The 27,966-nt window shown below is 42.3% G+C and overlaps 2 protein-coding genes across 8 annotated transcripts; both read left to right on the top strand.

Moving 5' to 3' along the window:
* The first annotated feature begins 278 nt into the window (after positions 1–278).
* stc2a (stanniocalcin 2a) lies at positions 279–7,704 on the top strand. The gene is made up of 4 exons (XM_037780859.1): positions 279–735; positions 2,792–2,934; positions 3,590–3,801; positions 4,027–7,704. Exons 1-4 carry the CDS (start codon positions 591–593, stop codon positions 4,394–4,396), a joined length of 870 nt encoding a protein of 289 aa, XP_037636787.1. The 5' UTR covers positions 279–590; the 3' UTR covers positions 4,397–7,704.
* A 1,557-nt stretch (positions 7,705–9,261) lies between these two features.
* Positions 9,262–27,380, top strand: LOC119494368 (cytoplasmic polyadenylation element-binding protein 4-like). 7 transcript variants are annotated; one of them, XM_037780202.1, is made up of 12 exons: positions 9,262–9,266; positions 15,134–15,931; positions 16,047–16,145; positions 16,939–17,032; positions 19,615–19,665; positions 21,154–21,177; positions 21,564–21,740; positions 22,367–22,456; positions 22,572–22,690; positions 23,808–23,922; positions 24,010–24,191; positions 24,357–27,380. In XM_037780202.1, the coding sequence occupies exons 2-12, from the start codon at positions 15,284–15,286 to the stop codon at positions 24,582–24,584; spliced, it is 1,827 nt and encodes a 608-aa protein (XP_037636130.1). In that variant the 5' UTR covers positions 9,262–9,266; positions 15,134–15,283; the 3' UTR covers positions 24,585–27,380. The 7 variants fall into 7 exon arrangements, with proteins under 7 accessions (XP_037636130.1, XP_037636129.1, XP_037636126.1 ...); XM_037780201.1 differs by having other exon boundaries at positions 14,886–15,931; XM_037780198.1 differs by lacking the exon at positions 9,262–9,266 and adding an exon at positions 13,824–13,973 and having other exon boundaries at positions 14,803–15,931; positions 16,942–17,032.
* Positions 27,381–27,966: the final 586 nt, after the last annotated feature.

Below are 27,966 nucleotides of genomic sequence, written 5' to 3'. Positions count from 1 at the left end.
ACTTGCTCATGAATATTGCTTTATGGCATAAACTGACTTTCTGTTGACTTTTCACTGCGGCAACAGCAACATTATCTTGCAATACATGCAGATCATTGAAGGATTATTACACTGCATGTGTGTTATTGGAGGTCTCGTCTGTTATATGATTGCAGATTCTTTTTTTTTTTTTTAAACACTGCTTGATCATCACAGTGAACTTGCTGCTCATGAATATTTGCTTTATAGCTTCAGTTTTTATTGAGAAAAAAAAAAAAAAGGGGGACTTTCACTGGACACTCCCCCTAAAACCTTGGACGTGGATGTCCTCGCCTCTGATTGGTCGCGAAGCCCCAACCGACAACACCTGCTTAACTCCTTCATCCAAATTGACACCCGCGGGGCTCTGAGAAATATAGGCAGCAGCATCTCTTCCAGCTCATGCATTCAGTCCCACAGCTGCACAACATAACACACCGAGCTGCAGCTGCACCGAGCACTGATCCAAGGTGAACACTCACACACACGCACACACACACACAGAGAGAGAGACTCACACACACACACACACACACACTGCTGGGGATCTTTTTGCTGGAAATCGGAGCGCAATGTTGTTGAAACTGGCCGTGGCGCTGCTGGTTTTGTCAGTGCTGGAGCAAGTGGTGGTGGGATCGGATAATACTGAGATGATCCATGACAGCCTGCCGGAGAAGCCTGCGAGCCAGAAAGGACGCCTCTCTCTGCAGAACACAGGTAAGGAAACTGGAGGTGTCAGTATATGTGTGTGAGATTGTTGGTTGTTGGTGCAACTGGGTTTGTCTCCGTACACGTGTTTCTGTGGCTGCAAAATTGAACCATGCTGGGTAGGTGGATGTGTTGGTGGAGGGGGGTTTGGGACTCAATCCGGCTGATTTGAACTTAAAAATGCGCACATTTCTCCTTTTCGATTAGTCAGGAAAGAGGATATCTTGTAAATACTCGCAGACGGAAATCCAATATGTTAGTAAACTATTAATAGAATGGCACAAGGTAATAGGTAATGTATACCTGGGTGTGCGTGCGCTGCGTGGCGCGGACGTGGACGCGTTATAGGTAACATTTTTTTTTTTTATCATGGAGGAAATGTGTGTTTGTTTGAGTGCGTTTTCATCTTGAAATGAATGTTGGTGTGAAGCAGGTTTAGCAGAGCAGCAATGGTTATTGTAGTATAGTGGCTGCTCAAGGAGAGTTTATTCCTTGTGATCCAAACCTCCTGGGGAAAATACCATAAAAAGAAAAAAAGAATCAACACAGAAGCACCAAACACCACATTTGGATTGCTGCCTTTTTCCTCTGCAAACTCCTCGTTAAGCCTCATTTTCCCTCCTCACACTCGGCATGACTTACACCATGTGAACACATGTGTCAAAATATTACAGCACAATTGTTATCTCCACACTTGAGTGTGTGGGGGGGGGAAAAAAAAAAAAAAAATGGGGACAAACTCCAATGCAGGTTTCTTCATGCAGCAGCAGCAGATAGAGAGAGAGACCCCTTGGTATAACACCACTGTGTAATTCAATGCACGTTATGCGGCCGAGCTCGTACGATCCAAGCACATTCCCGTGATGCCAAAGCAAGCACTGCTGACAGCGGCTCACTTTTCCCTGCGCACTAAAGTTCAACTCAGTGCCTACAAACCCCCCGCAGCAGCAGCTCGTCTCCTTCCACCTCTCTACTACTGACACCCCCAACACAGGCTCTCTTTGTTGACAAGCGTGATTTCTAATAATTAAATCCTGTAGCCTTATTTGCTGTGCTTTGCAACCGGCGCGCACTTCCACCTGAAAAAAAAAATGTCCTTTACGCACATGAGTTATCAGCTTCCAGGCACAAATCACTCGTGCAATTATGTTTTTTGCTTAAGTCAACAGTTTTGGGGGTAGCCAAACTGTGTACTATATTGCCTGCTGGCTGCCAACCCTAAAACCTGCAATTTGCCATATTAACTTAAGAGTAAAACACTCCCCAATGCTGTCACATATGGTAAAGCAGCAGTTACTGTGACAGGTTCCCTGCTGGTATAAGTCACATGGCTCGTAATAGACAGCAATTTGGGGTTGAAAGAGAGACCTTCACTTTCACATGGCAATTTCTTGTCCTCAAACATCTGTTTTATTCCTGTCTTTCACGGCCACAGCAAAGAGAAAAGGGCACTCGAGAGCCAGCCGGTGGTGTGCAGGAGCTGATATTATGTATTCGCATGACATATACTTACTCATTTCCCCAAGTTTTTTTTCTTTTTGCCTGCATTGCTTTCTGTTGTACCCCCTCATGGAGCTAATGGTGCACCTTTTTAATATTGTCATTTCAGTATGCCATCCTTTTGAATGCAATAATGAGAGACTTGTTGATGGACAATAGAAATGACTGCATTTTGTGTTTCCTTGGCTGTATCTGCAATGCACCATCCCATCTCAATGCTATAGGCAGTGCAGATGGATTGTGGTGCAGAATGACACAGTAATATCTGTCACAAAGTGTTCCTCTGCAGGAACCCCTCAGCTTGGGAAATTAGACTTCTCCTCTCCCCTCCCTTCCACCCGCCCTTGCATCCCTTTTCTCTCTCAGGTCATGAACACGCGAGCGACCGCCCGTGTCGGTTGGAACTAGTTATCAAGCTTTGTGATTCGTGCAGCAATTCAAAGTGCTGAAGTGCCTTCAAAGCCGTACGGTCTTCACTGCCAACGCGCCTGTAACAATCTGCTGCCGTCTCTGCTGTGAACAGACGATAAGGTCCCTCCCCCCCTAACCTGTTCTCTCTTTCCAGCTGAGATCCAGCACTGCCTGGTGAGTGCAGGGGATGTCGGCTGCGGTGTGTTTGAGTGCTTTGAGAATAACTCCTGCGAGATACGAGGGCTACAGGAAATCTGCATGACGTTCCTGCACAACGCTGGCAAATTTGACTCTCAGGTACTAAACTAAGTGTGTGTTTGCAAAAAAATGCTATAACCACAGGCAACATTCCTTTTCCTTTTTCACTCCACACATTGTTTACTTTTGCTTCCCCCCCCCCCCCCCCCCCCATCCCCTACAAAACATATAACTTTTTCCTAGAAGTGCGATCTTACATATAATCTGTTTTCCTCTTTTGGGAAGTTCACTTTCCTCTCAGCGGACGGGTGTACAGTTAGGACCGAGGGGGTCATGAGCCAGTTGGCCAGACGCCTAGTTAGCTCCCTTTTCATACATAGCGGAGGCTGAAGCCCTGCCAAGCCAGGCCTGACTGGGGTCTTAACATGTCTATAGGGTCACATTCTAGGAATCTCTGGCAGACATATCCAGAAGATTTCACCAGAACAATAACACAATTTACTGCTAGTCATGCAGAGTTTCATCAACCCCATTCTGTGTTAGAGATGTATGGTTATACATTCATGCAACGTTTGCTTCAATGCAACCACACATAACTGCTGAAACAGGTGCACAACATCTCCAAACTATTAAGTGAGAGTAATGACATAGAAAGAGCCAAATGGTTTTCTTTGGCTGACGTGTGAACTCTCAGGTTTCAACAACTTCAAGGGAGTTTGTCCTCAACAGTTGTGTCTCTCTTGTGTGTCCACAGGGGAAGTCCTTCATCAAGGATGCTCTGAAATGCATGGCGCATGGCCTACGGCACAAGTTCAGCTGTATCAGCAGGAAGTGTGTGTCCATTAAAGAGATGGTGTTCCAGCTCCAGAGAGAGTGTTACATCAAACACAACCTGTGCTCTGCTGCTAAGGAGAATGTGGCCGTCATGGTGGAGATGATCCATTTCCAGGATCTCTTCCCTAAAGGGTGAGTGGCTGCCCTGCACAGCATGTTTGGATGTATTTTCTCAAGATTGCCCCATCTCTTTTATCTGATTGTTTACCTTCCCTGGACTCTTCTGACAGTTTAAGCCTATTCTTTTTTCCCGTGTATAGTAATAGTCCCATTTATTCCTGTTGTCTCCTGGACCTAGATGTATTGTGCTTCCAAATCACAACGCTTCATGTGAGTTATCTGCCTCTCTCTGCCCAGCCCGTACGTGGAGCTGGTGAATATTCTCCTGAGCTGCGGTGAGGAGGTGAAGGAGGCGTTGACGCGGAGTGTCCGGCTACAGTGCGAGCAGAACTGGGGCGCTCTGTGCGACAGCCTGAGCCTCTGCTCCTCCCTCGCCCCGTCCCCGGCCGGCGCTGCCGCCGAACAACACCACCGCCGTCCCCCCTTGCCCTCCCACGCCGAGCCGGAGCACCCTCGCCCCCCGCGGCAAGGCGACAAGGACAAACCCGCCAAGGCGGGTTTCAACGCTCACCCGCGCAATCGCAGTCAGGGACCCCGCCGCCAGAGTCCAGACACCGGAGTTGTGGCCGAGCAGGAAGACCCCGAGGCCACTGACATCCGGAGGTGAAAATGCAGGAGACTATCCCGACCTTTGACCCCCCCTACAATGTTTAAAAACCACACTTGCAGACTTATGCACACCTCCACACAAAAACACACACTTCACACACACACACACACGCACACACACACGCACACACACACACACACACAAATTCCCAGACAGACTGAGCAGAAGGAAACAAGCCCCGACCTTTCCTGTCCTTATTCCGCCCTCTCCAGTCATTCCAGCAGTCCCACATGGTAAACTTGCAGGGTAATTGTGGTGTAGCTTGTACTGTTATGCCAGACTGTAGGCCACAATTTTATTTTTTATTTTAAATTGAATAATAATTGTTATTATCATGATTATTTCAACTGTTAGGACTATTTTGGCTCTAATATAGCAAGTCTCAAATCATACTTACTGTAAGATTTGATTATATTTGTATTATTTATTTTATTCTGTATGCAATGTTGAAGTATCAAAATGTACATAGAAATATACTTATCTATATTTATATAAACATGTATAAATATAGTTACAATATGCAATACTGATATACTATAGATGACATAGTATATGGTGTGCCGTCTCTTCACAGTATTGCACCCATCACACATCGGTCTGTAGATATGTAACATACACCATTTGTCGTTTCAAAGTGGGAATGTGTATTATAATTATAGATACTTGATGATTAAATACAAATTGTACAGGTTTCAAGTCCAGTTCTGGCACATATGAATTGTAGTGCATGATGGCCGCGAAGCCAACAGACTTGTGCATTCTTAAAGTGAAAGTCCACTCTAAAGAGGATGCAGATGTAATACTATGAATATGGACGGTTATTTCACACATGTATGTATTAAGTCTCTCACAAAGCTAGAAATAAGAGAGCCGAGACTGATCTCTGGTGTCACCGAGCGCTGCTGTCTGGACAGCAATGAATGGGAGCCTTAAAGGTATAATATGTAACAGTTGTCAGTTTCTGTTTGTAAACACACCGCATTCTAATTTGCTCCCTCCTCCTCAACTCAAGTAGCGAGCGAGGGAGCAAGAGTGCAGCGTTGGTGGTGCAAGCTATAGAGTGACTGAAGAGAGGGAGCGGCGTTAGTGAGAACAAAGCAGCGAATCAGAGAAATAAAATGTTATTTTCTGATTGTTTCACGGCGGTTACATTCTATAAACACACAACTAACTCCACATAACCCTGCGGGAAGGTGCCAAGTTTCCAGATTTTGAATGAATGCAGGCTGCCTGTCTGCTGGCTGTGGTTCAGCGCTGCTTTCATTATACTACAGACACACACCGATCATAGCTGCACTCACAGCACAGAGAGGAGCCGGGGATCACTGGAACACATGCACATAGCACAACCCGTTCCCATCCGTGAAATACGGCCGCTTTGTATGTGGAGACTCGGTATCAGAAGCCGAGTGACATGTCAAAGCGGTGGCATTTGACCACCTGAACGGGCTGTTATTGGCTGAGGGTTACACCCCCATTCTGGGGCCCAAAGGCTGTTTGCAGACACCCAGAAGCGTCCCGAGTAAAGCAAATTAAGAAGAAAAGAGGAAATACAGGCAGAGGGCAGGGTTTCTGCAGATACAGACACCACCACACTTATCTTTGTACCTGTCTATACATTGTTTTTGTTAGTTAATTCTTGCATATTATACCTTAACATGGACTCTTCTTGTTTCATTGAGTATTAGCGCAACTCTGACGGGATGCAAAAATCATCACGTCGCTCTCATTCATTGTGCTTCAGAAACTGTGTCTCGGCGACGTTACAGATTAACGTCATGTTTATAGCTTCAGGAGATGTTCTTGTTCACAAATAAGAATTGAACTGTCAAATGTTTGTACATTCTCTTTGAGTTGGTTTCCCATTTAACTGTCAGCTATCGGTGAACTGCAGCAAAGAGAGGATGTTCAGTCAAGTCCTTTTCAAATGTAAAAATCACACACATCAAGGTGCCTAAACTTGTTATTGTCCACAGCGACCGCTTCTCTGTGATTTAAGTGAATGGACGATTTAATGTTGAGCTATTTTACGATGATGTTGAGCCACAGAAGTCTTAGATTTTGCACTTTGGATGATTGTCGGTTTGTGTTGGACTGCTTCAGGTTAAGAGATAAGACCAGGTAACCAGAGCGGTCTAATCAGACCTTACTGTATAGGATATTTCATTTGGTTTCCCTTATCAACTACAGCACCGAGCCTTGTATCCCCACATGCTCCTTCAGACCACATTGAGCCCCTTCTTTCAGATCAATGTTACCCTTTTTGTGGTGTCCCAGTGGGCAGGAGAGAGGCTTGACAGAAGCTCTCCAGATCTGTAGCCACTCTAAATTAGCCCTTATCCCCTCTCTGGTCCCTTACCTAGGTTAGGAGAGGCATGAAGGCCTGTTATTCTACCCGTTAGAGCCGCAGGCGACGCAGCGAGGAACCAGGAACTGGGTTAAGTCCACACACGGGGGCTCTGGCGCTGTTATTCTAAATGTTATATTTACCGAGGCCACCAGAGAATTCCTCTGGGCCACAGCCAAGAGCCAGCAACGCAGAGAGGCAGAGAGGAGCAGAGCAAGAAGGAGCGAGACAACTTTCTTTTTTTTTTTTTTTAATGTGATGAATCACTCCGTCTTACTCTTCTTCTCTCCCTCCTTTAGGTCACAGACACAGGCTTTTGACCATTTCAGGCCAGTCACATGCTTTTAGCTGTGGAAGTGCAGTTTGTGAGCACATTACACCACATGCTGGGGAGTGATTGGTGGTAAAATCTGCTCAGATTTTGTGGCTCAGTTAAGGGTTTTTTCACTTTTATTTTCCTGATGTACTTACAGTAAGGTTATGTTTTTCCTCCCAATCATTTAGGGACAAGTATAAGCTCCGAGGGTTTGAATCATCAGTCAGGCTTTTCTTTTTTTATTTTTATTCTGTTGTGGAAGTTGGGATTCCTGTGACATCCCGGCATGAGACATAAGCTAATCCTATTGAGAATGTACTGTATGTGTGTAACGTGACAATCTGTTCAGCTCTCTGTCATTGGCTTTTTTTGTAATAATGTAGTGGCTTGAATGGCTTTTTCTTTATGTGTTCAGAGGAAAATAAAGCTAACCACGTTTCCGGTATTTGTTAGTGCTCCATCGCCACGTTACGTGTCTTTCCTCCGTTAAGCACAAGGACTCTGCTTTCACCGTTGAAAATGCAGAACATGGTCTAGATGTTTGTAACTCACCTGTAAGACATTGGGCATATGATCCTATCAATATCTTTGGACTCATGAAGTCAAATGTATCTTGTTATCATTAAAATATTTTTGTCTGTATTTTGTACATGTTGTGTGTGTCAATATAGTTTTTATTTGCATTGAAGTAGTGTAAAACACCATGACGTTGTGGCACAGCATCAGATGAAGAGTTCACACAAGAGGACGGTGGTAAAACATTCAGCGAGCTCTGAGCAGGTTAGCAGAGAAGCCCTCGCCGTCTCAGGTGTACACACAAAGTGAAAAGACACCCTGTTTGCACCCTGTTTGACTTGCTGCCTCTGACAGTGAAATACAGGCTTTGTTTAAAGTTTCAAGGACTGGAAATATCCTCCCTATTGAAAGGCCTAAACATTTACGTCAGATGCTCTGGATTGCATGCAATGCTTGGGCTGGGTTCAGGGTGTCAGCTTTTATGAATTGTTCCAACAGTGTACATTGCCTCACTAAACATTTAGACAGTGATGTTGTCATTTTTAAAGGTCGACTTACAACTGTTGTTTTGGAGCTTGAAGTCATTCTGGGGTCAAGTTAAGTGTACTGAGGTGGCCATATATGGGAATTTGACACCCAAATCCTGCCCTCATTTTTTCAAATTGTTTTCCAGTGTGGCAGAGAAGAAAAAAGACTACATGACACATAACATATTATATTATATATATTATATTCTGTAATACCATCAGTTCAATGTGAATCTGCCTCATCAGCTCTTAAAAAGTCATCTCTGAGTGTGTAGTGATACTAAATGACCACTGGGTGGTGACATCTCTCTTTTTATTGACCTAAAGGCAGATGGTGGGAGCAGGTGCAAGTATTTGATTTTTAATAGGGGTTAGTTGAGTTTCTTGATTGAAGCTGCAAATGCTTTTAAAGCTGAAATGAATAGTTAAAAAGGTAAAGTACTTGATGTCTCAGATTTAGATTTGAATGTGAATCTAAAGTGTCTTTACTTCCTGTTACCCGACTTTCTGTTCGATTACAGGAAGCACACTGGAACAGTATGTCTCCAAACAATCTAATAAGGAACAAGGATGCATTACTATTATGTTTCATATTAAAGGAGGACACTACAGATGACATGAGTTTAGTCATCACGAGGGGTACTACTCAGCCTCTATGTGAAAACAGTATGATGTATTTTATGGCTCTACTGGAGCTTTCCAAAGCTTGAAAAAATTACCCTGGTGATGTCATAAGGGTTATTTCAGTCAGTATTTCAGACAAGTTTGGGTGAAAAAAAATGTTGGCATTAGACCCAGATTATGGTCCAAAAGTCAGAATATTTCATCCTCTTCAAAACATGATGCAGTGCCCTCTAGGGTGCCTTTAAATGGAAAAAAAAAACATAATGCAGTGTCCGGGTGCCCTTCTAGTAGAGAAAACATGATGCAGTGTCCTCTAGGGTGCCCTTCCAGTAGAGAAAACATGATGCAGTGTCCTCTAGGGTGCCCTTCCAGTGGAGAAAACATGATGATGTGTCCTTGAGGCTGCCCTTAAATGGAGAAAACATAATGCAGTGCCTTTCCTTGATGCCCCTCTAGTAGAGAAAACATGATGAGGTCCCTTGAGGGTGCCTTTGAATGAAGAACATATAATGCAGTGCCTTCTAAGGTGCTCTTCCAGTAGAGAAAACATGATGCAGTGCCCTCTAGGATGCCCTTCCAATAGAGAGAATGTGATAAAGTGCTCTCAATGATGCCCTTAAATGGAGAAAACATGATGCAGTGCACTGGGGTGGCCTTAAAATTGAAAAGACACGATGCAGTGTCATAAAGGCTGCAATAGATGACTGCATCTTACTCCAGTTGTATCTGTCTTTATATTCCAAACTAATTTCTAAATACGTTGGCACCGTTATCAAACACAAGTTATAATTACTGCAATAGATCAACCTTTGCAGCGAGCGAGTGGCACATTTATGTATCATACATGAGCTGATAAGAAAGGCCACAGAGTGCAGTTTGATACTGGGATTATAGTGTGTGGGAGAAATTATGCTGCGTCACACTCAGCTTGTTGTAACAATGCCTTGAGTCTGAGATGGACGACCTCTTGGTCAAACAATGGGCTGCCGGCTGGACTAGAAATCTCCCAGTTTGCATGGTTGGTATGGCAACTAGGTCTATCAATATGGAGGCAGCGGAGATCACATCTGAGCAGCAGAGAGAGACTATGCCTCCGAGCAGAGAAACCTGAGCTCGGGTGCTTGGTGAACATCTACCCTGTGCTCCAGTGTGAACTAATGAATTAATGACTGGGTGCCTAAGTTCCATGGATGAATCATTAAAGAACCATTCAGGGTGAAAGGGTGCACCCCATTTCTGTCTCCTGTTGGGCCTCAGAAAGATCAATGTCCTATATTTACCTAAAGCTGGTACAACAAAGATGTTATATACTGTGTGTTGAATACTCATACCTGTTTAGCTGCATGAAATGAGTGGAACCTAATCAGCGAGGCTCTGTTTCACTGGGGAATACAGAGCGTGTTGCTCTCAGGGAAGAAAACGCTGACACAACTCGCTGTGCTCAAATTACCGTCAGCCTCAAAAGACCTACAGCAGGCAGCAGCATACATAAGATGGTGGATCCCAACACAGACACTCAACCTTAGGCATGCACACACTGTACTAACTGGAGAGTACCACAGCTCATGGTTCGATGAGTTGGTAGATACTGGCCTGAGAATATCAAACCAGTAACACCTGGACCAGCAGTCTGTTATTTATAAAAATAAACCCGAAGCTCATGACACACTGTTGTGTGTGTTGTTAAACCACCCCAACAGGCCCTGCTGCACACAGGAGCAGGGTGGGGTGATGTATGCTACTAGGCCTACTATAGGATACAAATGAAGGGTGGGTCTGCCTTGGGGGACTGGAACACTATGTTTACAAGTCTAACTCAACAAGCAGGCGGTAGATAATACTCTGACTGGGGTGGAAAGTAACTGAAACAAGTAACTGAAACTGAGTGGCTCTTTCAGGTAGTTTTTTAGTACATTGTAAAACCAGTAAGTCTACCGTTCATTTTGACTAAGGGTTGTACTCAAATTGCTTTTAGGTAAAAAGTCACCCAACAGCCTACAGTTGTGGTGTTATGGCACAATCACGAAGATATTCTTCCTCAATAAGGCAACCTTTGCTCATGCTTTCAGAGACAAAATGGTCAACAGTCATAACAGCATTACTGAACTGCACAGGAATGTTCAAGTATTCATGTTAATATGAGACAGGACCTCACATATGCCCTTTTATAGTGACCACGATGAACTGTGTGACTGTTTAAATGCTTGATTAGCTTTAACACAAGTAATTTTACTCCCACTTGAGTAATGAATACTGTAGGCCTAGCAGGAGTACTGCCATTGAAAAAGATACTCTTTCCTCTCCTGGTGGAGGACCATTAAGGTTTTAATGAATTGGCTTCAGCAAAGGAGAGAGCACATCCATGTGAGGTTCTGACTTGCAAGTAGACATCAGATGAGGGAGACTATATTGTATGTGATGGTATAATATGATGGTATGATCAGAGCACAGCACATATCTGACCAAAGTAAAATGAATCAAGCTCTCAAGCTCGATTATGTGCTGAAAATAGCAGCAGCTTATTTTAATGATATTGCTATGCAGTACTTTGCTATGGACTCAGGTTATAACAGTCTATCTTTCTACCTATCTATCTAATCCATTGCTTTTTTTAAGGGCCTTTCTAATACACAACACACCAATCCTGGACAACAGCTGTAGGCTGAGGTGGAGGGGAAGAATATATTTGCTTAGGCAAATTAACTGATCTGCATTTGGAATAAATGCAAATACCACTGGTAAACCTTGGATTCAACCCTTTGCATTATTTTATGAAGATAGCTTTTTTTTTTTTTTTAGTCTTGGTCGAGGGTTGAGATAGAAATGTCCTTGGTTCTTTAATGTATTTTCCTTACATTACAACAACTACTCCCATTGATTTCAAGGCATCCTTATTTAGGAGGTCTTGAGTGCAATGTGCCATTCATTGAGAAGGAGTGCTGTGGGCGTGACCCACCACGGCAAAATCATCCAATCACATGTCAGATTTTTAGCAAACCTAAAAGTCAGAATATTTCATCCTCTTCAAAACATGAAGGATGCCTTTAAATGGAAAAACATAATGCAGTGTTCGGATGCCCTTCTAGTCGAGAAAACATGATGAGGTGTCCTTGAGGGTGCCTTTAAATGGAGAAAACATAATGCAGTGTCCAGGTGCCCTTCTAGTAGAGAAAAACATGATGAGGTGTCCTTGAGGGTGCCTTTAAAAGGAGAAAACATAATGCAGTGCCTTCTAAGGTGCCCTTCCAGTGGAGAAAACATGATGCAGTGCCTTCTAAGGTGCCCTTCCAGTGGAGAAAACATAATGAGGTGTCCTCGAGGGTGCCTTTAAATGGAAAAAACATAATGCAGTGTCCAGGTGCCCTTCTAGTAGAGAAAACATGATGAGGCGCCCTTGAGGGTGCCTTAAAATGAAGAAAATATAATGCAGTGCCTTCTAGGGTGCCCTTCCAGTAAAGAAAACATGATACAGTGCTCTCTAGGGTGCCCTTAAATGGAGAAAAACATAATGCAGTGTCCTCAAGGGTGCCCTTCAAGTGGAGAAAACATGATGAGGTGCCCTTGAGGGTGCCTTTAAATGGAGAAAATATAATGCGGTGTCCTTATTTTATGAAAATAGCTTTATTTTTTTTAGTCTTGGTTGAGGGTTGAGATAGAAATTTCCTTAGGTCTTTAATGTATTTTCCTTACATTTACAACAACAAGATTTTCAAGGTCTTGAGTGCATGATGTGCCATTCATTGAGAGAAGGAAGTGCTGTGGGCGTGACCCCCACGGCAAAATCATCCAATCACATGTCAGATTTTTAGCAAACCTAAAAGTCAGAATATTTCATCCTAAACATAATGCAGTGCCTTCTAGGATGCCCTTCCAGTGGAGAAAACATGATGCGGTGCCCTCTAGGGTGCCTTTAAATGGAGAAAACATAATGCAGTGTCCTTATTTTATGAAAATAAATCAATATCAAATCAATAATAAAAAAATTGTTTTGGTCTTGGTTGAGATAGAAATTTGCCTTGGGTCTTTAATGTATTTCCCTTACATTTACAACAACTCCTCCCATTGATTTCAAGGCATCCTTATTTGGGAGGTCTTGAGTGCATGATGTGCCATTCATTGAGAAGAAGGAGTGCTGTGGGCGTGACCCCCACGGCAAAATCATCCAATCACATGTCAGATTTTTAGCAAACCTAAAAGTCAGAATATTTCATCCTAAACATAATGCAGTGCCTTTTAGGATGCCCTTCCAGTGGAGAAAACATGATGCTGTGCCCTCTAGGATGCCCTTCCAGTGGAGAAAACATGATGCTGTGCCCTCTAGGGTGCCTTTAAATGAAGAAAACATAATGCAGTATCCTTATTTTATGAAAATAAATCAATATCAAATCAATAATAAAAAAAATTGTTTTGGTCTTGGTTGAGATAGAAATTTCCTTGGGTCTTTAATGTATTTTCCTTACATTTACAACAACAAGATTTTCAAGGTCTTGAGTGCATGATGTGCCATTCATTGAGAGAAGGAAGTGCTGTGGGCGTGACCCCCACGGCAAAATCATCCAATCACATGTCAGATTTTTAGCAAACCTAAAAGTCAGAATATTTCATCCTAAACATAATGCAGTGCCTTCTAGGATGCCCTTCCAGTGGAGAAAACATGATGCTGTGCCCTCTAGGATGCCCTTCCAGTGGAGAAAACATGATGCGGTGCCCTCTAGGGTGCCTTTAAATGGAGAAAACATAATGCAGTGTCCTTATTTTATGAAAATAAATCAATATCAAATCAATAATAAAAAAATTGTTTTGGTCTTGGTTGAGATAGAAATTTGCCTTGGGTCTTTAATGTACTTCCCTTACATTTACAACAACTCCTCCCATTGATTTCAAGGCATCCTTATTTGGGAGGTCTTGAGTGCATGATGTGCCATTCATTGAGAAGAAGGAGTGCTGTGGGCGTGACCCACCACAGCAAAATCATCCAATCACATGTCAGCTTCTTAGCACAAACTGGGCGGTGCATGTGAGGGGAAATCCTGACAACACAGTGGCTGGTGGCTGCTGTCTGGAGGCGGGGCTTATAGACGGAAGTGTCTCCCGACTGGTCCAGCTGTCATCTAAAGAAGAAGAGAGAGAAGAGAACCATTTACACCGGCTGGCTGCTGCCTAGGAAATGCAGAAAAAGGGAAAACGCTAAAAAAAAAATATGGCAACATCTAAAACCATAAAGGTCATGACGCCGAACTGAAGGTAGCTATTCACCCAACGCAAACACTACACTGCAACATTGTTTGTGGACACATTGTAACAGCTTGATGTAAAAAAAAAAAAAATAATAATGACAAGGTTTTGGTTAGGCTGTGTGACATTGAACATTACAGGACACGAAACCAGACGAGGTCGTCTAAAAGAGCCACACACCATGTTATTTCTAACCCACTCATGATAGTCCTGGTAAATTTCCGCCTGTCGTCCTGTCCTGTCGTCGGTATAACGCTGTCGTCATCAACATTTCCTCCTGTATTTAAATGGTTGCTTGTATGAGGAGGTCATTGCTGCACAAAAACAGATTATTCTGGTAAGTGTGTGCGTGTTTGCTGCGTGCGCCACCATAGCTCTCGTGCGTCGTGCGTAAATGTAATGCAGAGAAAACGTACTTTAAAAATGACTGCTGCATGATTAATAGGGCACATGGAAGCAGCTGTTAGCTTTGCTTGCTCGCTAGCTGCGTAACGACCTTTAAAGAGACGTAAGCTTCAACCAGGCCAGGCTGGTTAAGGCTGGGTGTTTTCCGTGTGTTGCCTTGCTCTGCTCTGCTATCCTGAGTGTTATATTTCATCCAAGGCCTCCCATGGCCCAAGCGAGTCAATGATTTAATCTCATTGATTGCATCACAAGACCAGACAGGGTGCAGCCCAAGCACATTCACTGGGTATATGGAGAAGGCTTGTGTTTTATTTTTGTGTTTTTTTTTTTTTAGATAGAAGGCCAGATCACAACTTGAGGTGTAACAGGCCTTATGTTTTTTTTTGTCATCCATTCCTTCCCCATTTCCCTTCCCTCAAACCCCACATATTAGGATAAAGAAGACGCTGCAAGCCACAAAAAGTGACTAGAAGATTTACCGGGGTGTCCTTTAAATGGGGGACTACGGGTTTGGAGTTCTGGTGAAGAACAGCAGCGGTAACAAATCTGCTTTCCCTGTAAGGATCCCACCTCACCTCCAACCTCAGCACCCTCACCACCCCTCCAACCCCCCCAGCCCCCCTTCCTTCGTCAACAACACCTGCTCCACCAATGGGGGCAGCGCTTGGCTGTTCCCCGCCGTAGCCCAACACAGTAACATGCAAGATGAGATTCTCGAGTCAGACAAGTCCAAGGCTTTGGACCTCCAGGACATGCAGGAGAAGTCTCAGGTTCAGGCCCAGCAGCCTCAGGCCCTGTCCCCGGGCCAGCAGGAGGCCGTGGGAGGCCTAGGTGAGCTCGAGGGAGCTCTTCCAGAAGACGGCCCACTGGAGAAGGGTTCTTTGGAGAGCAGTGGCGGAAAGGAGAAGCTGAGGATGGAGTCCCCTGTGCTAAGCGGGTTCGACTACCAGGACAGCCTGGGAATGGGTACAAGCTGTGCACAATCCACCTCCTCCTCATCCTCGCTGACCAGTTTTAACAACTGGTCCCCTGCTGTCCCATCCACCCAGTCTCCAGTGGTCGGGGAGGACGTTGGAGGGTTCTTCGGCCCGGCCGGTTCCAACGCCAACGGACCTCCCCTGCTGTTCCAGAACTTCTCCCACCACGCCGGGCCTGGCTTTGGAGCGGGTGGTAGTTTCTCCCCGCAGATTGGTCCAGTCTCCCAGCACCACCCGCCCACACCTCACCCCCAGCACTACCACCCCCACGGTCAGGGGGTCCCACAGCAGCACCGGCGCTCCCCAGCTAGCCCTCATCCACCCCAGCCCTCCTTCCCTCCGCATCCCCACCGCACCGGACCGTTCACCCAGCTGCCCCACCTCGCTCCCGCCCAGAGCAAACCCCCTTCACCTTGGGGAAGCTACCAGAGCCCATCCACTCCCACATCCACCTCCTGGAGCCCCGGTGGGTATGGTGGCTGGGGAGGCACGCAGGGGGTTCGAGAGTACAGGCGGGGGGTAGGCGGTGGGATGACGGGTCTTAACTCCATCTCCCCACTGAAGAAATCCTTCCCCAACAATCAGGTAGATGAAATTGTCATGATTCATCTCAAACATTAATATATCTTAGCAGATATTTGCATTAATTGATCTGATTTGGTCAGTAGACTTGTATGAAACTCATCTAACTACCCTGCAGGTTCCCTCTCAGAAGTTCCCCAGAAATAGCTCTGGTTTCAATCACAAGGGCTGGGTGGAGGACAGCATGAGCCGCAGTGACAGTGTCTACCCTTTCCAGGTAAGAATATCACAGGTAATACTCAGGTCGGTGTTTACGGCAATACTAGGCGTGACGCCTAATAGAACTAAGTTTAGTTTTAGTGTGACCGCCATAGAAATGATGTTAATCCTATTAAACACGCTCATCTGTATCAAATGCAACAAATAAGCCATTGAGCAAAACGGGACGCGTGACGGCTAAGCCAACTGAACGGATGAATTGAAACTTATTGTGTGTGCTCATGTCTGAGGTCTTATCTAGATCATTGCGTTGAAGGAGAGCAGTGTTATCATCTGCTCTGATCACATGGCCTTCCTCTTGTCCTGATTTGAGAAGTCTTGTGCTCTACTGCAGCTTTGCGTGCTCTCAACCCATTTCCATAAACAGTGAAGCCCTCACTTGTGTTGCGTATTACGCCTCATGGATTTTCTGTGTTTTTGGAATTCAAATGCTAATATATCTTTTTACTTTAAGGCTATTCAATTACAATTTGTATTGATCTGAAATCGGCCAAGTGGAAGGATGCATTTTTAGCCCCTTAAGTAGCGCATCTTCTTATCTGATGTTATCAGATACAGTGGAAAGATGTGATTCGATTGCAAGGATATGCAGTTGATTTTGTGTAACATACTCTGGGCTCCATTTTTTGTTTACAGTGCTTTCTGCCGACGGTCTCTACGGGGATATTCTCTGCAGTTTTTATTAGCTATTAGCATTATAGTAAACTGTGTCAGGGCTGTTGCAGCTTGTGCTGCTTTAGATGGGTGATGTGGGAAACGAGGAGGCTAATTGTTGTCTTCCTCTCTTTCAGCAGGAGAGAACGCGGTCCTTTGATGGTTTCAGCATGCACTCTCTGGAGAACTCTCTGATTGACATTATGAGGGCTGAGCAGGATTCCTTGAAAGGTTGGTTCCCACACTAACAATAGTGAGGAAAGGATACCTTTCCCCACCGCTGGCTGTAGATAAATACGGCCGTTTGTTGCGTGTATTTGACAGCAAGTGGAAATTGAGTATTATTTTCACAATGCTGACAGCTGATTGTGTTGACAGCAGGACTTCAGTTTTGAATGCATCTTATTGGGTCCCAAAACCTGTCTGCGTTAGTGTTTACCTGTGATTACTTACTTTATCTTTGTTAATACAGTTGCATGTGTTGTCATGCTTTTGAGACTTTTTGTCTTGCAACAACACCATGACTAACATACAAATGGCGCCACCACATCCTAAATATTAATGAGCTTCATCAAATTTATGTTTACTGCAGTGTTATAGAGTGGTGCAGGGATGACGTATTTTTGTAGGCCAACCAGGAAGTTGGCATCGCCCTGGTTCCCTTGATAAAAAGCCAATGAGATTTTTCCATTGTGTCTTGGATTATTGCAGAAAATAAGCTCTGCGGCAAACAAATGTTTATGATACTTACACGTTTCGTTCAGCAAAATAACCTCCACAAATGAACACCACAACAGCTAACTAGCTTTCGGCTATAAATGGTCACATGAGCGTGAGTATACACAATGAGGCTGTAAAGAGTCGGCGTGATGACATCATGTTGTCTCATTTAGCCACTTGTTAGCAACCGCCTTCTTTAAGACACATAGAAGCTTCAAAATTCAAGAGTGGGATATTTACTGATGTATTTTATATTGTAGAAGAAAAGCTTCAGCTTGTGTTAACCACAGACCTTATTTCAGGCGTCTAACTAAAAACCCATTGACTTCCAGAGGAGGAAACCGGCAGTGGTAAAATGCCAACTCATTTCCGGGTTTTAGGAATCATTCCTGCACCACTGTATTGCGGTGAATATAAGGCTGGGTATCATTCTAATATGGTTGCCAATATGATGCCTCAGTTTTGGTTTAATGACACCAAAAGGATGCTACAGGCATTTTGGTTGCCACTCAAAAGGTATTGAGGTTAGATACCCAGCACCAGGTATACAATCTTACTTTTAATCTTTTGCTATCTTGTCTACCCATTTTTAGGATACTGCCTTTCACACTGAGACCAGGGAGTACTACCCAAATGTATGATATCATTTTGAGTATTGGACAGTACCAATATATCTCCCTATATATTTTTTTTTTCCGTCTTAATTTCAATAGAATGTGATTTTAAAAGTTCTAAATTCGATAACCAAAACATTGATATAGCAGCAAACAACTATGCTATGTAAAGATATAGAGGAGTAATGTCTAACTTCAGCAGAGAATGAAGTCACTCTCCTTTCTGTGTGTGTTGTAATCCGAGTTTCTCCACGCTTTGTTGACATCGCCGGGCCGGCTGAGCGTGCTTTTAGTGCATGAGAGCGAATCCCACTGGCTAGCTCACGGCCGCTGCTCTGCACTGCTCTGCACTGCTCTCATACGTAGCGCAACACACTTCCTATGGTTCCCCATCAGGTTAACACTGTTTGCAATGTTACGCTGTTAGCACCATTAGCTGCGAGTCACCGGCTCGCCGTCCGCCATGTTGAAAGCCGTTGAGAGGTAATAGAAATGCTCCCTTTTGAGCTCCTTTTAAAATGCAATATAAGCAGAGATGGATATCAAACATCAATACCTCTTAAGTACTGACCAAAATGTATCCACAGCAGTGAGTATCAAAATGCACCAAAGCCTGACATTGCCTGCGTAGATTCTTGGATCAGATAGTTCCATGATTTCAATCAAAATTTTGCACATTTTAGACTATTCGGGCATTTGTTGGCTGCTTTAGTCTCAACAATTTGACATTTGAGAAACATGGCTTCTTTTGTCAAGTGACAAAAAGGTTTTTTATAGAAAAAGAAGATTATATTTCTCAAAAATATTGTTTTCATATCGGTACGAAACACACACGTTGCAGTCAAATCAGGTGTATGAACATATCATGAATGAGACCCAATCAGATTTGTTACAGTTCAGTCTTGCGTTACAGTACATGACTCATGAAAACGATCACCTGCAGCATCTTTGCGGGTGGAGACTCTTTGATCCCAGCTAACTCTCATTAATAAAACATGTCGGTTCAGTTTTTGTTGCAGTCAATCTTAAAAATAACCATTTTTCCTTCACAGCCAGCTGACACTAATCTGGGCCAGCTGATGCACGAGCCTTCTTTGAAACTTCTCTTTTTTTTTTACAGCTATAAATTTACAGCTTCCTCCATAATAATATCCGCTAATAATTTGCAAGTCTAACACACATTCTTGGACTTCTTCCTGTATTTTTTTTCTAGCACGTGATGTGACACTAACATGCACTTTTGTTTACATGTAAGAATATGCAGTTGAGGCACTATTTCATTTGTCTGCCAAATTCTTCATACTTTACTTCCGATGTGTGCTATCATGGGCCTTTTCCAATAGACACAGAAACAGAATCCATTACCGCAAACCATTCCAGCATAACTTCAATGGGTTGGGGAGACATTTTATACTCGAGAGAAAGGAGTTAAATGTCATGACATGGTGTTCTGAGGCCTCTCCTGTTTTTGTCTCGTAGGACGCTACAGCTTCTCTCACCAGGGTGGAGACGGGCCTCTACCTATGAATGGTATGTAAATGACATGCATACAAATATGCAGTGCTGCAGCAGAAGTCAGGGCTTGAAATTAATGTGTGCCAAATGCAGAAAAAAATATTTATTCAAAGAACGCAAATCGAGATTGAGTCCTTCATTACTATTTAAATGTAATTGATAGGAATTCGGTGAGCTCACATAAAATAAAAATAAAAAAAGAGAAACCTCTGGATGTTACATAACCACACTGAGAGATAAAACAAGTGTTTAATTGTTTTATAACATTCTAAACTGCTGTGCTAGTCACTGTGACACACAGCCAAAATGGCTGACTAAAAGGAGACCAGAGCAGACCGGCTTCTTCCAGTAGGAGATATAGAGTATACAGTCGTCAGGGGGTGTTAGGATACAGCAAAGAGCAAATAAATAATCCCACAAGTATGCTGTCAGAGGCAGATGATGTACGTTTGTACGTTGTATTTATGTTTGTAGTTTTATTGAAAATCCAGTCATCAATTTTTTTCCATGCATATTGATGAGCATGTTATTTCCAAAGACACTGATTCACACAGTGTTTCTTCAGTCAGTGTCAAGGTATTGAAAGTGTAGCACAAGAAAATCTTAGTAGAAATGCAGGTCAGCTTTAGTTTGATTTAATACACAAGTGATTAATGAGGCATTCAATTAGTGTGGGGTACAATTCATTTTTATATAGCGTCAAATCATAACAGAAGTTATCTCAAGACGCTTTTTATATAGAGCAGGTCTAGACCGTACTCTCTAGTTTAGAGACCCAACAAGATTACATGCCATGTTGTCTCTCTCTGTAGTTTATATAATATATAGATTTACTGAAACCACTTTGGTATCAATTGCACTTTATGGATACAGGTGAAAGTAGATGTGAGAGATTCGTGTCTCTTTTTTCCCCTCAAAGAGGACCTATTATGCTCTTTTTCAGGTGCATACTTGTAGTTTTGTTCTCTACTAAAAACATGTTTGCACGCATTAATGTTCAAAAAACAATATATTTTTCTCATACCGGCTGCACCTCTTTTTTGACCCTCTGTCTGAAACGCTCTTCGGACTTCCCTTTTTTACTAGCTTTGTTTGAGGACGTGTCAAACTAGCCACTAGGCAAAATGTGTCAATTGGTGATATCACCACGTTACGGAAGAAATGGCAGGACTTCTAGCAAGACGTTTCAGGCAGTTCAGGAGCAGTGCTCCTGTGGGGGAGAGTAACAACCTTCGGCGTTACTATACTACTACATGACACACTAAAGGAAAGGGAAAAAGCATAATAGGTCCCCTTTAAGGTTTAAATGGATACATTTGATGAAAAAGCATATCGGCTAGTAGAAATTCAAAGTGGTTGTTACTTTAAAATACAGTAGCCATTTTGGTTGGTGATCCAACAACTTAATCTCAAGCCCTGGCAGTGTTTTACTCGCTGTTTTTACTTTGTGCCTTTTCTCAAAAAAAGCCATTTCAAGAGTGTTTTGTGTTGTTTCACATGCAGCAAGAAGTTATGGCAGAAGACGAGGTAAAGCTTGTGAATGTGTCTTGATTTCTCCACTGTGATTTAGAAAGCAGTATTGACCCCTGACCCCTGAAATTATGACTTTGTGGTTTTGCTTCTATGTTTGTCTGCTTGGTTGTTCAGTGTCACTGATTATTCTGCCTCGAATATTGTCGGGGTTTTCGCCCCCTTTGGCGTAAAAGCCTTCCAATGTTGCCTGCCAAGACCTATTAGTTTTAATAATCGTGCTTTTACTGCGTCATCAATAATAGCAATCGTGGCTGCTTTTGTATGTACTTCTTGACTTTATTTACATCTAATCAAATCCCCTGCTCGTTGAAATATTAATTGTGGTTCAACCTCACTGCTGGTGAACCAATATGTGTAATCCAGATCGTTCTCTCCACCAGGCCATTCGTCTCTATTCCCCATGGAGGATGAGCGCTCTTTTGGAGAGGACGAGTCCGGTGACCAGGGGCTCGCTGGCCTCGGTTCAGCCCACTGTTTCCCCCACCTCAATGGTGAACGTGTCGAGCGATATTCTCGCAAAGTGTTTGTTGGGGGGCTGCCCCCAGACATAGATGAAGGTAAAGACGTGTTACGGCTACAGAGGATGCTTTTAATCTGCTTTGTAGATCAGAAGCTATAACAAACCTAAACTATTGAACTCTTTTCAATGGTATCCATACGTTTTGTATGGCAGAAATAGATTTTACTATCATTTGTGAGAATTGATTGTAAAGTGTGACGTAGGGCTGCAACTAACGATTATTTTCATTGTCGATTTAATCTGTTGAATGTTTTCTCGATTAGTTGTTTGGTCTAGAAAATGTCAGAACGTGGTGAAAAAAGCCCAAGATGACATTCTCAAATGTGTTGTTTTGTCCACAACTCAAAGATGTTCAGTTTACTGTCATAGAGGAGTAAAGAAACCAGAAAATATTCACATTTAAGGAGCTGGTATCAGTGAACTTTGACTGTTTTTTTTCTTAAAATAATGACTCAAACAGAAAATAGCTGGTGATTCATTTAATAGTTGACAACTAATCATTGCAGCACTAGTGTGATGTAAAGTGGTAATATTACACATTTTGTAATGTTCCAACTCTAGTGCCTCAATTCAGCTATACTGTATATGAAACTCAAAACGTGATTTGGTTTTGAAGGCAGCACAAAATCCCTTTACTGATTTAATTTGAGTTCCTTTTTTCAGATGAAATTACGGCCAGTTTCCGCCGATTTGGTCACTTGTTTGTTGACTGGCCTCACAAGGCAGAGAGCAAGTCCTATTTCCCACCAAAAGGTGAGTCAAACCAGTTGAACATCCTATTCCTGACAGCGTGTTGACTCTACAACTGCGCGTTGATGAGTATTTGCTTGTTGTGCACGCTCATTGTTCCGTCATCCGACCTTTCCAGGATACGCGTTCCTGCTGTTTCAAGACGAGAGCTCCGTTCAGGCCCTGATCGACGCCTGCATTCAGGAGGACGGCAAGCTGTACCTGTGTGTCTCCAGTCCCACCATCAAAGACAAGCCTGTGAGTGTTGTATTCTGTTTAGCTGCTACATGCTTGCTATCAGTCTTGCCCAGCATGTTCAAAACTAACACAAATGTTAAAGGGGAAGTATGCCCATTTTCAAAATTCATACATGTTATTCCTACGGCCTAAGACAGTCCAAAAAATATTAGTAAACACGAACAACTCTTCTTCCAAATCCAAAAACTAGAGTGCTAAAAATCAAACTTGTGATGTCATAGGGTATAAAGTGTGCAGCTGCTCCATAGACAATGAATTGGGAAAGATGTTATAGATGACACTGAGAGCACCATGGGGAGTGTTTTGAGTATAGGGGAACATTTTCTGTTTCACAACTGACAACACTGCAATAGAATAAAGCTCATTTGGGTATAAAAAAGAAAACATTCCATTGGTCCACAAAATCAGTCTCCCATTCATTGTCTATGGAGCAACTCCAGACTTTATACCCGATGACATCACAAGTTTAAGACTTACTTCTCTGGTTTCTGGCTTTGAGAGAGTAGCTCATGTTCAAAAAATATTGACTGAACTTTAATAGTCCATGGAGATAAAATATTGGAATTCTTAATTTGGGTGTTGTTCCCCTTTTTAAAATCAGACTCGCACAAGCCGTCTTTGTTTTAGTGCGTGTGATCATTGTATCTCAGAAAACTGGAATGTTCAGTACAGCTCTATTTGTTTTGTTTGCCAAAATGAGGGCTTTGCTGTGGTAATCCATCAGTAGTGCACTCATCATTTTCAGTTTAAAAAAAGACTGGTAACCATGTGAAGTACTAATCACGAGTAATCAGAGGCTAATTTCAACTGTAATGTTTGTTTTGTTAGTTTATTTAGTCAGTTATATCATGTACTCTTACGTAGACGTTGCAGTATTCTGCCCCAGAGCACAAACGGTGACAAAGTAAAAAAGGTTGGTGCATCTGCAGTATTTCACCGTCATTCCAGAGGCTTCCTGTAAAAATCCCCGGCCACCAACAACAACATCCTACAATAGCAGCCAAATTGAACCAAAGAAATGTGTTAATCCACTTTACATGAGCAGCAAGCTGCTTTCATTTTCACAATCCAGAATGTAGTAGAGCCTGACTGAGAGGAAATTGTTTTGTTTTTGTAGGTCCAGATCCGGCCCTGGAACCTAAACGACAGTGACTTTGTAATGGACGGCTCTCAGCCATTGGACCCGAGGAAAACTATCTTTGTAGGAGGTGTCCCTCGTCCCCTCCGTGCAGGTAAGTGTGTGTGGTAACCCTTAAATGTATTGCATTCCTAGAGGTTGTTTTGATCCCATTAACTTGCAATGTGTATTGCTCTTCCAGTGGAGCTCGCCATGATCATGGACCGTCTGTATGGGGGAGTGTGTTACGCCGGGATTGACACAGACCCTGAACTCAAGTATCCGAAAGGGGCGGGGCGAGTAGCCTTCTCCAATCAGCAAAGCTACATTGCAGCCATTAGTGCCCGATTTGTTCAGCTGCAGCACGGGGAGATTGATAAACGGGTGAGTCCATCTGACGTTAGCAGCTTCCTGTTCAGATCTTAAAAAATGAAGAGTGGATAATCATCAAATATTAATCTGACACGCTGCCCTCCATGCATTCAAATTTGTTCTCATCCTCCATTTTAACAGTTTTCCTGTCCTCCATTTCATCTCTCATGTTCTCAGGTGGAAGTGAAGCCATATGTCCTGGACGACCAGCTGTGTGATGAGTGCCAGGGCACCCGCTGCGGGGGGAAGTTCGCTCCTTTCTTCTGCGCCAACGTAACCTGTCTGCAGTACTACTGCGAGTACTGCTGGGCAGCCATCCACTCCCGGGCCGGACGCGAGTTCCACAAGCCGCTGGTGAAGGAGGGAGGGGACCGACCACGACACATCTCCTTCCGCTGGAACTGAGGCGAGAGGGCACGGGAGGGAGACGATGCAGGATCATGGGAGGGATTGAAAGAAAGGGGTAGTAAGGGAAGGGGGTACGGGCTACGATAATGAAAAATAAATGCACTTTTCTTTTAAAGTTTCAAAAAAAACAAAAAAACTTAATTTATTTTTTATTTTTATTTTTAATTGGGCCTTCTAAAAGAAGTAAATGCTAAGAAGAGAGTGAAATCCCATTTATGTTTTGACTTTAAGTGTGCATGAGCATATGGATGCATTAGATTTGGATTTAGATGTTTTCTGACTTGACTGTACTTTTCTTTTGGTGTTAGCTGGCAAAGCTGCTTACATTTGTTGTCAAGAGTAACATAAAATTTAAGTGAGGTTCATCATACCTAAATCAGTATACTAACTACGGAAGTTGAGTTTAAGAAGGGTGCATTTTCTTACTTTTTTGCTTGCAGGATTAGAGAACAACTGTACCATTTACCAAAGGTTGAGCGCAAATGGTTGGGTTGAACAGAGGAGGGAACACCGTTTTCAGACGGTCGGACAATTGAGTTTTTCAAAAAAGCTCAGTGTATAGCATCTGGCCACGTCACAAAACAAAATCTCCCCTCAGTCTGGCACACGTGTTTCGATTGCTGGCATGAGTTTTTAGGTTTTGGTTTAAAAGTCGACACTTTGTAACCAGAAAGGGCAAACCAAAGATTGGCCTAAAACGCATCATCAAAAAGCAGATGTTGATCTGAGGGTTTTCAGGATAATGTGTCCTCTCGCCGTTCGGCGGAGGAAAGGCTGGAGTTGTCTGGAGTTTCGGTTTGTGGGTGTCGGCTAATAAAGACACAGCCCTCAGGGCTCAGGTATTGGCAGTAGTATTTGCTCACTTTATATTGTCAGGGATATTAGCACTGGAAGCTAACATGCTAATGTAGTACAAACTAATGGGAATGCACAGTCCAGTCTCCCTGAGCTGTCCTCATGGTGTACCACTGCACGCTCTACCATGACTGGAGCTTCTATCACAAGTGTTGTGGTTGGATATGGTAGTAGCTAGAATTTGCTGTCACAGAGATAAAGATATTATTTTATACATGGCCTGCTGATTTTTGTACAGTGTTTTATAGCTGATTATTTTGTCATGAACATATATACATTTATTATGCACTACTTTTCTAAATATTTTTTTCAATAGTCATTTTAGGCACATTTTTCACAGATGGGAGAACTCCTTTTGCAATACCTCATTTTTTTCACTTGGTGAAAAATAATTTTGTACCTTTGTTACTAAGAGATCTGCATTTATGGTAAACTTAATTTAAAAAAGAAAATGAATGATATTAATATAATTTTCAATTAGCTTTTATATATTTAAGTGCTGGTAAATCTGAAAATTGTCTGGTGCATTGGTGTGATTCTGTAGATTAAAAAAAAAAAGAAAATAAGGCTATCATTAGCCAGTCATATATGGATTCTCCTCTGTCCTAATAAACATAATTACAGGATCCTAAGGCATGACAAGACCTTTCTAAACTGATTTTGATAGTCTTGAAAGTATATTCTGATATTTCGCTCCTAGGTGTAGTCAATAAGATTATCAATAGGGTAAATGTTTTGGCTTTGGTCAATGTGAAATCTTCCCTTCTATCACCGGAGTGGATATCAGCTGTTTGAATATTTAGATCCTCTTTCTGGGACTGCCTGTAAGTTCTACTTATTCTTGGCATGCATAATGTAATACAGAAATAACATGGCTAGTGTTAATGCAGGACCTAATGTAATGCACTAGATCTCCTTTTTCCTTTTTAACGTTCTTTTCCTTCTCTCTTTGAGATCACCTCTCTTGTAGCCTCTCTTTACATGATGGAGTCTGCCTTCCTTACACAGACATGATGTTTATGCAATCTACACAGTGACAACACTTTGGATGCGTTTTTGTAATGTAGAGGACACTCAGTAGGACATAGCGTGAGGAGACTTGATCACTTGACCCCCTTTGTGATGTGGCATGCTTTGGGACATAACCTGAATGTGATTTAATGTTGCAAGTTAACTTTGAGCCATTATGTGCAATACTTATTCTTTCCAGAAACAAGTCTCCGCAGTGTAAGTCATTTAATCCATATAAACCATGCAGTCATTTACACATTATTTGTTTCCTATTGTTCATGCTGATGTCTGCAAGAAAAAAACAAACTAATTTATACCTGAATTTATTTTTAAACATTAGTTTTGTGCTTATTTACTTATTTTGCTACTACCATGCTACTGTGATTGAAAACATTGTATATACTAGGTCGATAATGTATTTAGCATTTGCTATATTTTCAATTGAAATGTATAACTATCATTTTGATCAGATTTTTGTTATATTTTTTGGGGTGATGTGTTAAACTCGTTGATGTCTAGTTTTTCTAATTGCTGTATTGTGCTCCACATTTTCAGATGAAAAAGAATATTGATTATTATGTCTGTTAGTATTACTTGATTGCAAAATTTCAATAGTTTTTAATTGTATGCTGGGAAGGTTATATTTATTAACTTTTTTTTTTTTTTTTTTTTTTACCTGATATCATTTTGATTTTTATTAAGTCATTTCACATTTATACGTAAGTTCCAATTTTTATATTTTCTTCCTGATTAATTTACGCTACAATACAGACGTCAGTTTTTATAGTTGGTTTGTAGTATTGAAGTAAAACAAAGATCTAATGTCATATATTCATTTGCTGCCAACTGTTTGTAACTGTATGCATACATTTGAAGTATTTGTAATGTGAGTTGTTGAACGAATAAAACAGCTGTGAGGAAGAATTATACGCCTATTGTTGATTCACAAGAATTGAGATTTTTTTTTGAGATTGTATTTTCTGAGAGGCCCTTGTTAATTGATTTACCCCTGAAGGTTTTCTAGTAAATGGGAATCTCACACCTGCTGCCATTTGTTGTGTGACGGCAATTTTTTTGGCACATCTGGTGGGTTGTGTTGAATCAGGTCAGAGGTATTTATAGGCAGCCTGAGGCTTATTTCAGGCCTTGGTGAGTACTATTTAGCTCACCTAAAGCTCCTGTCTTCAGTCCCAACAAACCTTTTCTAGTCTAATAAAAGCCAGTATTTTTTCTACATTAAAAGTATACACATAGGCAACAAAATGTCATGATATTATATAAGTGGTGTAGTCCTTCATCTAAACCTCTGCTCAGAACAAATTGTAATATTGAGTATTTAAAAAATATATTATTTTTAATTTAGAGGAAAACATTGTACTTACTTATTTATTCCACTATTTATTTATTTATTTATAGTTACAATTAAAATTTGACATACAAGTCCTCTGATATATACTGTATATAATGTGATACATTGTTAATATGAGCTATATGAATATGTTAAAATTAGCAC

The sequence above is a fragment of the Sebastes umbrosus genome, chromosome 9 (assembly GCF_015220745.1).
Source record: "Sebastes umbrosus isolate fSebUmb1 chromosome 9, fSebUmb1.pri, whole genome shotgun sequence".
NCBI classification, from domain to species: domain Eukaryota; kingdom Metazoa; phylum Chordata; class Actinopteri; order Perciformes; family Sebastidae; genus Sebastes; species Sebastes umbrosus.
This window is presented reverse-complemented; position numbering and strand designations above follow the sequence as displayed.

Bases quoted from the DNA above. Each gene is read 5' to 3' on its own strand.
- stc2a (XM_037780859.1), top strand. From the start codon at position 591: ATGTTGTTGAAACTGGCCGTGGCGCTGCTGGTTTTGTCAGTGCTGGAG. The intron at 2,935-3,589 runs GTACTAAACTAA...GTGTGTCCACAG, and splicing joins CTGGCAAATTTGACTCTCAG to GGGAAGTCCTTCATCAAGGA. The intron at 3,802-4,026 runs GTGAGTGGCTGC...CTCTCTGCCCAG, and splicing joins CAGGATCTCTTCCCTAAAGG to CCCGTACGTGGAGCTGGTGA.
- LOC119494368 (XM_037780196.1), top strand. From the start codon at position 14,864: ATGGGGGACTACGGGTTTGGAGTTCTGGTGAAGAACAGCAGCGGTAAC. The intron at 19,666-21,153 runs GTATGTAAATGA...TTTCACATGCAG, and splicing joins CGGGCCTCTACCTATGAATG to CAAGAAGTTATGGCAGAAGA. The intron at 23,923-24,009 runs GTAAGTGTGTGT...TTGCTCTTCCAG, and splicing joins CCCTCGTCCCCTCCGTGCAG to TGGAGCTCGCCATGATCATG.